Consider the following 12378-nt stretch of genomic DNA (forward strand, 5'->3'; position numbering starts at 1 on the left):
GCCGTCCTCGACTGCCCTTGCCTTCTATTAGCACCCATTCTGTAACCCTAATGATCCACAGATTATCTAACCAACGCGTTACATGACCTGTGCAGCTCCATTTCTTTCTCTTGACGTCAATTAGAATATCGGCTATCCCCGTTAGCTCTCTGATCCACACCGCTCTCTTCCCGTCTCTTAACTTTACGCCCTACATTCTTCGTTCCATCGCTTTTTGCGCGCTCCTTAACATGTTAGCTTCTTTTTCAGTCTTCAAGTTTCAGCCCCATATCTTAGCACCTGTGGAATGCACTAATTGTACACCTTTTTCAGTGATAGTGTTAAGCTTCCAGTAAGCACCTGGCTATGTTTGCCGTAGGCACACCAACCCTCTTTATTCTTCTGTAAATTCCCTTCTCAGGATCAGTGTCCCCTATGGGTAATTGACCTAGGTAAACGTACGCCTTCAAAGACTCTGAAGGCTGATTGACGGTCCTGAACACTTGTTCCCTTGCCAAGCTATTGGGTATTATCTTTGTCTTCTGAACAATAATCTTCAACCACTCTCTCACACTATCTATCTTAAGGTCCTCAATCACTTGTTGTAACCCTTCAGCAGTGTTGCTGAACAGGACAATCTTATCTGCAAGCCGAAGGTTGCTGAGATATTCGCTGTTGATCCTTACTCCTAATAATAATAATAATAATAACAATAATAATAATAATAATAATAATAATAATAATAATAATAATAATAATAATAATAATAATGATGATGATGATGATGATGATGATGATGATGATGATGATGATGATAAAGTGTTTGTCGTGAACAAGAACAACCATTAGGTCTGAGTTCTGCGCACGCATGTATTAAAAATAAAAAAATATATATAAAACAGATTTGTAAAGAAGGGTCCAATTAAGCAACGCGCGAAGTGAAGAAGAAGACACTTTAATAAAGAATAGTCCGGCAGTGCTTGCTGTGGTGGCCTCAGGTGACGGCTCGAAGTCCTTGGACTCGAGCGGCATCTTCGGCTTGCCGGACGGCCCAGAGCTGGTCTGCCAGCTCTGAACTTCTGATAGCCGGCTCCCAGCGGCGGCGACGCCTACGGAGAAGGTCCCCGGCGGCTCCCGCATCCGGGGCGGCGTCGGGAAGAAGCGAGCTCGAGCCTTCTCCCACCCTGGCAACGGCCGCGATTATGGACGCGTCGCCAACGGAGCTGGTCTGATTACCGTTGTTGCCGGCACACTCCCAGAGCATATGTCGCAGCGTTGCTCTCTGTCCGCATGTTTTACACGCGTCTGTTGAATATAAACGCGGATAGCAGTGGTGTAAGATAGCGGGGCTAGGGTATGTGTGTGTTTGGAGCAAGCGTAACGTTACGGCCTCGTTCCTGTTCAATTTGTCGTGCGGTGGCGGGAATGTGCGTCTTTCGAGTCTGTAGTGTTGGGTGAGGCCTCTGAACGTGGTTAGGCGATCGCCCCACGCCCAGTGTGCTTCTTGTTGTGTTTCTGTTGTAGTGTCCCGATCCGGCAGATCCGATGCCCCGCTCTCGGGGGCGGAGGCGGCCACATAATCAGCGGCGGCTCGGCGTGTGAGAAGCAGGAGAAGGGCAGTTAAACAAGGTGTTAAGCTGTGACACAACACAAAGATTGGAAAAGAACAATGCTTGCGAATCAATCAATGCATGAATAAATGATCAATGAATCAATCAAATGTGTTTCTTAAAGTGCCCAGGAACAACCTCGAGGGTCTTGGTGCTGGTGCACTCGGCAAAACACTGCGCAGGTCATAGGCGCCGACCACATGGGGGGCTCCCGGACCGTAGCTTACTGCATCATTCTTGGCGTGGTCGTGGAGGGATTTTAATTCATACATTGCTTTATTTCTGCAAATCCTGACAATAGGAGAACAAGCGCATTAGAAGTACCAGCGGCGGCTGCCTCATCCGTATTTCCTTACTTCAACATTGCTTTAAATTCCCACTGTAGAAGCATGCACATACGCAACATATTTAAATATATACACAGGACAAAAGTTTATTATATTGTTACGGCGAGAAAATATATGTATTTATAGTATATACAATTACAAGGGCGTATCTCAGTGACCAGGCTAACACCATCAACCGATGGTATGGTATGGTATGGTATTCCTTATGCGATGGTGCAAACCCACTGTGGGGGATTGGCCAAGATTTGGATGAAATTAGGCCTTCATTATTAAAAACTGAAAATGGTAAAGCTAACTGGAGGAAATGAACAAAAATGAAATGTATAAGAATTCAAGATAATCTCTTTGTAGCAATTATAACATCATCCACGGTTGAGCAAATATCCCTGTGGCACTTTTCAAGAGAGGAGGCTCCTAGAGAAAGAATATTTATAATTGAAAAGCTCAAACCAAGCTCTGTAAATCTTGATTTTAGATTTTTTTCTTTAAGACGTGAAACGGCGGCAGAATATGAAAGAAATGATCTATTGTTTCATCTTCTCCACAGCTGGGCACAGAGGGGAGGGCACCAGACCAGCCCTGTGACGATAGAAGTTTAATTTTGGTATTCGACAACGTAATCGGGCAAAGATGACTTCAGTTTTTCTGGTGGGAAAGGAATTTTTAGGCCAACGGAATAGGAGGTGTCGATATTTTGAAAGATTTGCTACAGCTGGGTTCAAAATTCTTGATTAATTGTGTATCTCCTGAATCTAGTAGTCGTCAGGTAAGCTATTGTAGGAAGTAATGGTAATACAGGGCCACTGAGGGCCGCTCTCGCGAGACTGTCAGCCATTTCGTTCATGACTAATCCTTTACGTCCAGGCACCCAAAGCAATCTAATTAAATTTATGTGGGCAGGCACTAGAAAATGAAATGTACGTAAAAGGTTAGTGACACCATTTCTGTGAGCGAGGAACATAAGGATAAAGAATCTGTTATAATTACTACCGCCGATGTTGACAAATTTAGTTTGCGTAAGGCTAGGACTACAGCTAGAAATTCAGCCAAAAATACGGAATAAAAGTCCGGAGTCCTGATTGCAAATGACGAGTTTAGAGCGGGAGAGAAAATGCCAATTCCCGATTTTTCTTCACACTGTGAGGCGTCTGTCGCAATGACAGTACTTATAGATAAACTCAATAAATGGTCCTGTAATAAGCCGTTTAATATATTATAACAAATATGTTATGCATTATTTGGGTAGATGTCATCATATATAATTTGTAGGTTCTCTCGCACATCAGAAATACGCGGTACCTCCCAGAGACGTACATTTAAGGGATTTATTAATCTTTGTACGAAGACCGCCTGTGGTGTATGAAAACGATGCCAGTGTACTCCGAAGAAAAGTGCAGGCTGGGAAATGAATATGTATTTCAATCTTGTAATAGGGGATTCATACAATTTCAAGACTGTTTGCACCGTCAGTAACCGAAATCTACACAATATTGAGGGCAGCCTGACTTCTTGGTGTAATATGTTATTGGCAACATATTTCGGTAATCTGCAACACAGTCGTAGGGCTTCCCGTTCAAGTAGAACAAGGGGACGTAATTTATAAGCTGGGGCACCAGAAAATAATACACATCCAAATTCTAAATTGGGCCACACATACATATTGTATATCATTAAAAGTGGATCTCGCCGCATTCCGGACCGACTATTGCAAAGCTTACGTAGCATACCAACTGCTCGTACTCCTTTTTTAACTATATGGTTAATATGGCCGAGCCAGTTGAGGGAACCGTCATATACTACACCTAAGTATTTCACCGACTCCACTTGAGGTATAGTCTCGAGGCGATAGGATATCGATGTATTGACGGGATTGTTAAGAGGGAAAACCAATATCGAGGATTTTCTAACGTTAAGTGAAAGGCGAATTTTGTTTAACCAGGTTTCTATGGCGTTGAGGTAGTTTTGTAATCGATAATATAGAGAGTGAATATCACTGTCTGATGCGAAGAAAGCAAAGTCATCCGCGCATACGTATGTTTGTACATCTTGATGAAGAGGAATGGAATGGAATGGAATGGAATGAAGAGGAATGGAACACATCGGAATATTAAATAGTAATGGTGAAGTGACAGCTCCTTGAGGAACACCTCGTGATTGATTATATATACTCGAGGAAACGCCTCTCAGACTGCAGTAAAATGTTCTTCCATTTAAAAATTCACCAATCCAGTTTGAAAAATTATTTGGAATCTCTAGATTTCGCAATATATCTAATAAAATTAAGTGTTCTACACTGTCGTAGGCTTTGGAAATGTCTAATGTCACAAGAGCACCTATTTGCCTCTGTCGCCGTGCTAATTTTATTCTACTTTCTAGGTCCACGTGAGCATGCCAAATTGAACATGATGGTCGGAATCCAATTTGGCAGGGGCTAAGCAAGTCCTTGTTCTGTATAAATTTAATCATGCGGGCATATAGAATTCTTTCAATTATTTACCCAAATTTGAAGTTAGCGCAATTGGCCTAATGTTATCTATTGTATATCCTTCCCCATGATTTTTAAGAATAGGGATGATTTTAGCAATTTTCCACTCAGACGGAATCCATGAGAAGCGAATTGAGTAATTTACAATAGCTAAAAGGTCATCAGGAGCTTCCTTAAATAAAATTCTGATCATAGTAGATGTTACCCCATCCACACCGGGAGCTGAATCTGGAAGTCGCTCCACGATTTCAGCCAATACTAACATGGAGATTTCTGTAAAATCATTTGATGCCCTTCGTAAGCGAGAACCACTTGGCAAGACAGAAGAAAATCTCATTTCTAGTCCCTTCGTGATTTCTTCTAGTGATTCAACCGATCCTCGATACACTTCAATCTCCTCTTCATCTGCCAAAGTCATTGTGTCCACAGCGGCGCAAACTCGTACGCGACATTGACCTACGGCGGCAGAAGCATCGTCTCGATGATTTCTTTTAAGGCGGCGAATCAGCGTGCGAGTTATAGGGCTTAAGCTGCGAAACGTGCACGATATCAGTTCTTGGTGGTGGAGAAGACGTCGAAGTCACCGGTGATTCCTCATAAGTGAGGCTGGTGACTTAGCGAAGAACTCAGTATGACCCGACGTATCGCGGCAGCTGTTTTTCGCAGCGGCCGACGTGACGGGAGGGTACCCAAAGCAGGACAAGTGACCCTGGGCTGAAATGAGCGTCCCGACGACGACTGTCGTAACGGTGCTTTTGGGTAGTTTGAGACGCCAGAAGACGATCACGGGCAATGCAACGTGCTGTGGCCGTGCAAATGAAGGCCTTGCGAGCGTAGAACGTGGTAGCGTTGCATCGGAAGGGAACAACTAGTCAAGAGGCAGGAGTGGGTCACGGCCATATGGTAGATAGAATGGAAAATAACCAGTAATATCTTGACGCGATGAATTGTATGCAACCGTCAAGAAGGGTAAGGAGCAGTCCCAATCTCGGCGATCATCGGACACGTACATGAGGAGCATGTCCGTGAGTGTACGGTTGAGACGCTCGGTAAGTCCGTTTGTCTGTGGGCGATGAGCCGTCGTGAACTTGTGGGACATTGAGACAAAGCGAAGAAGGTCGTCGACAACCTTAAAAAGAAAACAGCGGCCTCTATCACTCAGTAGCTGACGTGGGGCACCATGAAGGAGGATCGCTTCATGGAGGAGAAAATCAGCCACATCAGTTACGCAGCTCGTATGGAGGGCCCGCGTTATGGCATAACACGTGGTATAGTCCGTCGCAACGGCCACCCACTTGCTGCCCGAAGATGAAGTTGGAAATGGGCCAAGGAGGTCGAGGCCGACGCAGGAAAATGCCTCACTGGGGATAAATATAGGCTGAAGTTGCCCAACGGGAGACAATGAAGGCTTCTTGCGGCGTTGGCAAAGTTCGCAGGCAGCGACGTAGCTTCGAACAGAGCGATGTAGCCCAGGCCAGAAATATCGCCTGCGCACACGGTCGTACGCACGGGAGACACCCAAATGACCAGCGGTGGGCACATCGTGTAACTGCGAGAGAACTGTTGAGCGCAGGTGCTAGGGAACGACGAGAAGCAGTTCAGCACCGTGTGGATGTATATTGCGTCGGTATAAAGTCCCGTCTTGGAGAACAAATATACGGAGGGAAGCGTCCATAGGTTCCGAGGTCAGGCGTTCGATGATGGATCGGGAATATGGGTCACGACGCTGCTCGTCGGCGATGCGTCAGAAGTCGGAGATCGACAAAACGCAAAGTATCTGTATAGGTTTCGGTGCCATTGAGATGGTCGACAGGATAGCGGGAGGGGCAGTCGGCGTATTTATGCAGCCGCCCAGATTTGTAGGACACGGAAAAGATGTACTCTTGTAGGCGTAAAGCCCAGCGGCCAAGACGGCCTGTCGGGTCTCTGAGTGACGATAGCCAACATAAGGCATGATGTGTCACGACGGTGAAATGTCGAAAGATCAGGTAAGGGTGGAACTTAGCAATGGACCAAACAAGGGCCAAGCATTTACTCCCTGTTACGGAGTAGTTGCGTTCTGGTGCTGAAAGAAGACTGCTAGCATACGCGATCGCGCGATTGGTGTCCCGCTGTCGTTAGGACAAGATAGCGCCAATGTCATGGCCGCTGGCATCAGTGCGAACTTCTGTGTAGGCATGCAGATCAAAATGACCCAACACGGATGGATTGATAAGGCGACTGATAAGCGTATTGAGGTATGGAGGGTAGATCTGAAGTGCTGCCCCCCCTTCCCCCCCCCCAGCCTAGTCAGTAAGTGCATGCCGGCATGGCTTGAGTGGAGTCGCACCTCCTGCACCTTACTGCGTGTGGTAAGTAGCCCGCTCAGGTAGTTCAGACCCCTGTAGCTCTTTGGGGCGTCCAGTCTCGTGGACTTTCACAGCCATGTAATCGGTCTGCTCGCTTCGCACACTAAGCATTCCAGGCAGCGCATCTGAGTTCTCGGGATCGCATGGTATGGAAGCCAATATGTTTTGACAGAGATTACGAATTCACGAAGAATTTGTCACATTTCTCATTACTTCACACCACGCGTCCTGCTGGACATGCCACGGAGTGCATCGATTATTTGCGTGCGCGACTTTACGGATCGCCTGTGCCATCTATTGGCAGTGCAGTTGTCATCCAGGTAGATTAACAGGATTGTACAAAAATCTCTGTATTTTATGCAGGGAGTTTGCGCCAGCGAACACAGACACCGCTGTAGCGTTCGGCGCGCTGTTATTGGAGCTGACATTTAGCGTTGGCAATTTCTTCAATAGGTCAACCCGCCACTTCGCGTTCTAGATCATAAAGGCTTTTAAGGCTATTCAACAACATTATTTTTTCATTCTTCGCATAAAATCACCTCATAGGGCCTAGTTCTATAGTGACTGTTCGTAGCTCTTGCTTATGTTGTCTCATGTAGCAAATAATGCCAAATAAATAGCAAAACAAGTTGTCGAAGTATTGCACACACTAATGACAAATTTCTTATCAATGATGCGCCCGTATGCTACTTCCGTGCCATTACCAACTATAGCTCTTTCAGATGCTCGCTAAGTATTACCTATGATGATTTCAATACAGTGGTACACACCCACAACGAGAAATTAGTCAAGAATGGGGCAGTAAATATCGCGCCAACGAAAACTCGTTCTTCCGGATGATAGCTGCGTGTTGGTGATTATGATTCCCATACTATGGGAAAATATCCTCAACTGGGGATCGGTCAGAAAGCATGTCCGCGTGATGGTACTAATGTGACGATGATTTCTATACTTTGCGTACACCCGCAACGGGGGATTGGCCAAGAAGTGGGCGGTACATATCGCGCCACTAACTAGATCCTTCAGATGATTGTTCCGTGTTTATGATGAATATGATTTCCATACTATGGCACGTGCCTACTACAGTGAATCGTCCGCGATGCGTGCGAACGTGTTGATTAGGATCATGATTTCCCTAATATGGCTTAGAAGCACAACAGGGGATCGGCAAAGAAACATGTTCACGTGTCGATAATGGTGATGATGATGTCCATGAAATGGTATAACGGAGTGCAGGTGAGGATTGACCAAGAAGTGGCTGATACATCTAAAATAAATAGCAAGAAATGCAGTCATACCTTTTTTTGTATTCTGTGCGTGCATTATTTTAGCTCTGTGTAATTCCTCGTCTGTTTATATGCTCATCGCAGTCTAAAGCAAGGCTGCTTCTGTGTGTTTGTGATTGTTTACAAAGTCCTTGTGGTGCAACCCGTCTTTTATACTGTTACGTTCACTGGTGTATAGGACTGTGAGCTATGGATTTCCGATCCTATGACGCGATTTCTTTTCATTTTTATATATGTATTTTTACATTGTTGTTTCCGCTATGCGAAAAGGTGACTACGTGTCTTTCTTTTACTTTCATTTCAATAATAAAAAGATGACATTCAAGCCAATATAAGATTTGCGACATTGCGAAGGACAAGCGCGCGCCGGTTCCCCTTTCGTCAAATACTCACGAAAATAAAAGAACAGACTTATAGAATTTCATTAACCACTTCGCGAAAGCTTCGCTTCACATGGATTCCAACGTGTGCGTTGGATCTATATATTTTTCTTCAACCGCCGTGGTTGCTCAGTGGCTATGGTGTTGGGCTGCTGAGCACGAGGTCACGGGATCCAATCCCGACCACGGCGACAGCATTTCGATGGGGGCGAAATGCGAAAACACCCACGTGCTTAGAATTAGGTGCATGTTACGAAACCCGAGGAGGTTGAAATTTGCGGAGTCCTCCAATACAGCGTGCCTCATAATCAGAAAGCGGTTTTCGCACGTAAAGCTCCATTATTTAAGTGTTTATTTTTCTTCAACGGGGGATTGGCCAAGAAGTGGGCGGTATACATATCGCGCCATTAGTTCCTGTAGCCCTACTCGGGTGTCAACCCGAGGAGGGCTACAGGAACTAATGAGCATATGTGGAGAGGAGGGAGAAAAATTGGGACTGCAATTCAGTAGAGAGAAGTCTGGGATAATAGTATACAATGAAGAAAGGGGGGATCCATTGGAAATACAAATCACTAAGATTGATCATGTTGAAAAATACAAGTATGTGGGCATATGGCTAAACGAGGGCAAAAAGTACTTGGAAGAACCGGAAAAAATTATGATTGAAAAAGTGAAAAGGAACTCAGCTGTAATGAAACACAAGGCACTATGGAACTATAATAGGTACGAGGTGGCTAGGGGCGTATGGAAAGGGGTTATGGTACCTGGCCTCACATTCAGAAATTCAGTACTGTGCATGAAATCGGAAGTTCAGGCATGCATGGAAACGAGACAGAGAAGTGTAGGCAGGTTGGCCTTAGGAGCACACGGGAACACCCCTAATGAGGGAGTGTAGGGGGACATGGGATGGACGTCATTCGAAGGTAGAGAGGTAATAAGTAAGCTAAAATACGAACAGAGACTGCAGCACTGGAGGAAAAAAGGTGGGTAGGAAAAGTGTACAAATATCTATACATGAAAAGTTTGAACACGAAGTGGACACTCAGAACGAGGAAGCTGAGGAATAGATACCTACAGCCGAGGGAGGGGGTCCAACGTGGTTCTAGTGTGGGAAAGGAGGTGAAGTAGACGGAAAGAAAAATGTGGGAAGAAAGAATGCTCGGAAAGCCAGCGCTATCTATGTATAGGTCACAAAAACAGGAGATTAAGAGAGAGCTCTTATTTGATAACTCGCGGGGCAGCTCACTATTATTCGAAGCTAGGACGGGGGTTTTGAGAACGAAAACATACAGGGCTAAATTTGAAGACGTGGACCTTTGGTGCACAGCTTGCGGAGCCGAAATGGAGACCACTGAGCATATAGTGCTGAGATGCACAGACCTTCGCCCGACTCTGACAGAGGGAACAGTGGCAGATATGGAAGGGGCATTGGGATTTCCCGGGGAACGAGGACAAATAGACGAGAAAAGAGTGGCAATAACGAAGGGGAGGCTAGAGGATTGGTGGAGGAAGTCAAGGGAGAGATAATACCTTAAATCGGGGAGATAATGTTTCCTCTACTTTTTTAGATAGTTATTTTGGGGGAAAGAGGGGAGTGAAACTAATTTAAGGAAAAAAGGATATAAAGAAGGGAAAAAATAGGAGGGGGAGCAAAAGGCTAGGTGGCGCCAGCCGCCGCCCGTTACAAAGGGTATAGCCGCCATCCATCCATCCATCCATCCGGCGGCGCTCTTGCGGTTCCCGATTTCAATGCATGGGCCCTATGGGTAGCTTGTCCTCTAGAGTCAGTATAGTAACTCTAAGGCGTGTGTTGGTCAAGTGCCTTTGTGCGGGTAGCTCGTTGGCTAGGTTGTTCCGTGGGTGATCCTACGCTTCGGAATTGACTGTACCTAGTCACGCAGTTTATAGCCATGGCAAACCGTGGCTCTTATCGCACGCTCGACCTGGCAACGAAAGTCGAGATTTTGAAGGAAGGTGGAAAGGGAGGTGCTGCCAAACAAGACATAGCGCGGAAGTACGGGATCAAGCCGAACATGCTCTCAAACTACATCAAGAACAAGTGCATGACGAAGGATACATTTGAGAACAAGTTCAAGACGCCACAAGAAGTGAATGCGCACCGGCGCTTACCCAGAGTTGGAGAAGGCTCTGCTGGTTTGGATTAAGGAGGCCAGGAGCAACAAACTTTCTCTCAGCGGAGGCATCGTTGCGATGAAAGCGCGAACGCTTGCAGCAATGTTGGGGATCGATGACTTCGTTTTGTCAGATGGATGGCTGACCACTTTAATGATCACCATGACCTGGTTTTTAAGAGCATGTGTGGTGAAATAGCATCCGTTAACCAGGAAACATGCGCCACGTGGAAAGACGGAAAGGTGCGTGAATATCTCAGCGAATACAAGCCAGAAGACATCTTCAATGCAGATGAGATTGCACTCTTCTATCAGCTTCTACCAGAGAAGACCCCGACATTCAAGGACGACGACTGTGCAGGAGGCAAACGCAGCAAGGAGACAGTGTCGGTGCTGATTGTGGCAAACATAACTGGCACGGAATGATGTCGCTTACTTGTTATCGGGAAAGCTGCGAAGTCGAGATGTTTTAAAAACACTGCCTCTGGGCTATGAGCCGAACAAAAAAGTGTGGATGACGGCTGAAATCTTCAAGAGCTGGATAACCAAATTGGACCGCAAGGTGTTGTTCCTTGTCGATCACTGCAGTGCTCACATGCATGTGCCAGCCTTGAGTGCGATACACCTCACATTTTTGCCTGCAAACACAATAGCTGTTTTGCAGCCACTGGACTAAGGCATCATCAAGAATGTTAAGGTCTTGTACAGGCGGCACCTCTTCGAGCGCATGATTTTGTGTATGGATAACTCCGCAACATACGAGGTCAGCCTGCTCAGTGCTATACACGTGTTAGGGCGAGCATGGGATCGTGTGAAGCAAGAAACAATCGCAAACTGCTTCAGGGCTTGCGGTTTTGTGGAAGCTTCTTCAGAGGATGCCTCTGCAATTTCATCGGAAGAAGCATCAACAAGCGAGCTTGACGGCACTGATTTTGGTGATGTTCTCGGGGACATCAATTTTGAAGATTACGTCGCCGTAGACAAGGTAGTCGAAACGAGCGGTGCGCTGACGGATAACAAAATTGTGGAGATTATTCGGCCCCAGGAAGCGACCCGGGAAAACGACGATGACGTTGAAGACGATCCGCAACCTAAGGCTGCTGATGTAGCTGCGGGCCGTGCTCTCGCGGAGCACTTCTTTGCTGCTGAAGGTAATGCGGAACAAGCCTTCCGCCACATCTACAGCCTGCAGAACTTGCTTTCAGCAACGCGATCCGGCAAGAAGAAGCAGAGCAAGATGAACGACTATTTTTCTTAGAGAAAATACTCGATTTCACTACAAATAAAGTGCTGTTTTTTGTGTTTTGTGCTTAAGTGGAAGTTCGCTTAATTCGAAGTTTTTTGTGGTCCCCGTGAACTTCGTATTAACAGGAGTCGACTGCACTCCCCTCTTCGTCGTCTCATGCTGGTCTCAGTTAATATTTCGGTGTTGCATCCATGCTTCTCCGTTTCACAGTTCTTTTGGGGTGTTTTTCGCACTTACACCGAACACAGCTGCATAAAATGACGAAACAAGAGGTGATTAGTAGCAAATGCTTACGCATCACTTAGATAACTCTTAAAGGAGATTCTGCATGTAAATTTTTGTCGTTTGTCATTTTGGCACTAAATGTTTCACCAAATTATCTGAAATAAGCAGTTTTTGATCAAGGTTAGTATATGGTGTGTAACATTCTGAAATACTTCTCTGTATCATTTTTCTGCCACAACATAGTAAATTTATCTGAAAGAGGCAAGAATTTGCTGTTAGCTGTGTATGACTTTTTTAACTACATTCCATTTTCACTGGCAAGTTTAGAGTGCCTGACATC

The 12378-nt window shown here is 45.7% G+C and overlaps 1 protein-coding gene across 1 annotated transcript; it reads left to right on the forward strand.

Annotated features, from left to right (window-relative positions):
* The first annotated feature begins 11306 nt into the window (after positions 1-11306).
* On the forward strand, positions 11307-11825 carry LOC135914751 (uncharacterized). Its single transcript, XM_065447674.1, has one exon. It carries the CDS (start codon positions 11307-11309, stop codon positions 11823-11825), a length of 519 nt encoding a protein of 172 aa, XP_065303746.1.
* The last annotated feature ends 553 nt before the right edge of the window (positions 11826-12378 follow it).

This window comes from Dermacentor albipictus, unplaced genomic scaffold (assembly GCF_038994185.2).
Source record: "Dermacentor albipictus isolate Rhodes 1998 colony unplaced genomic scaffold, USDA_Dalb.pri_finalv2 scaffold_14, whole genome shotgun sequence".
NCBI classification, from domain to species: Eukaryota; Metazoa; Arthropoda; class Arachnida; order Ixodida; family Ixodidae; genus Dermacentor; species Dermacentor albipictus.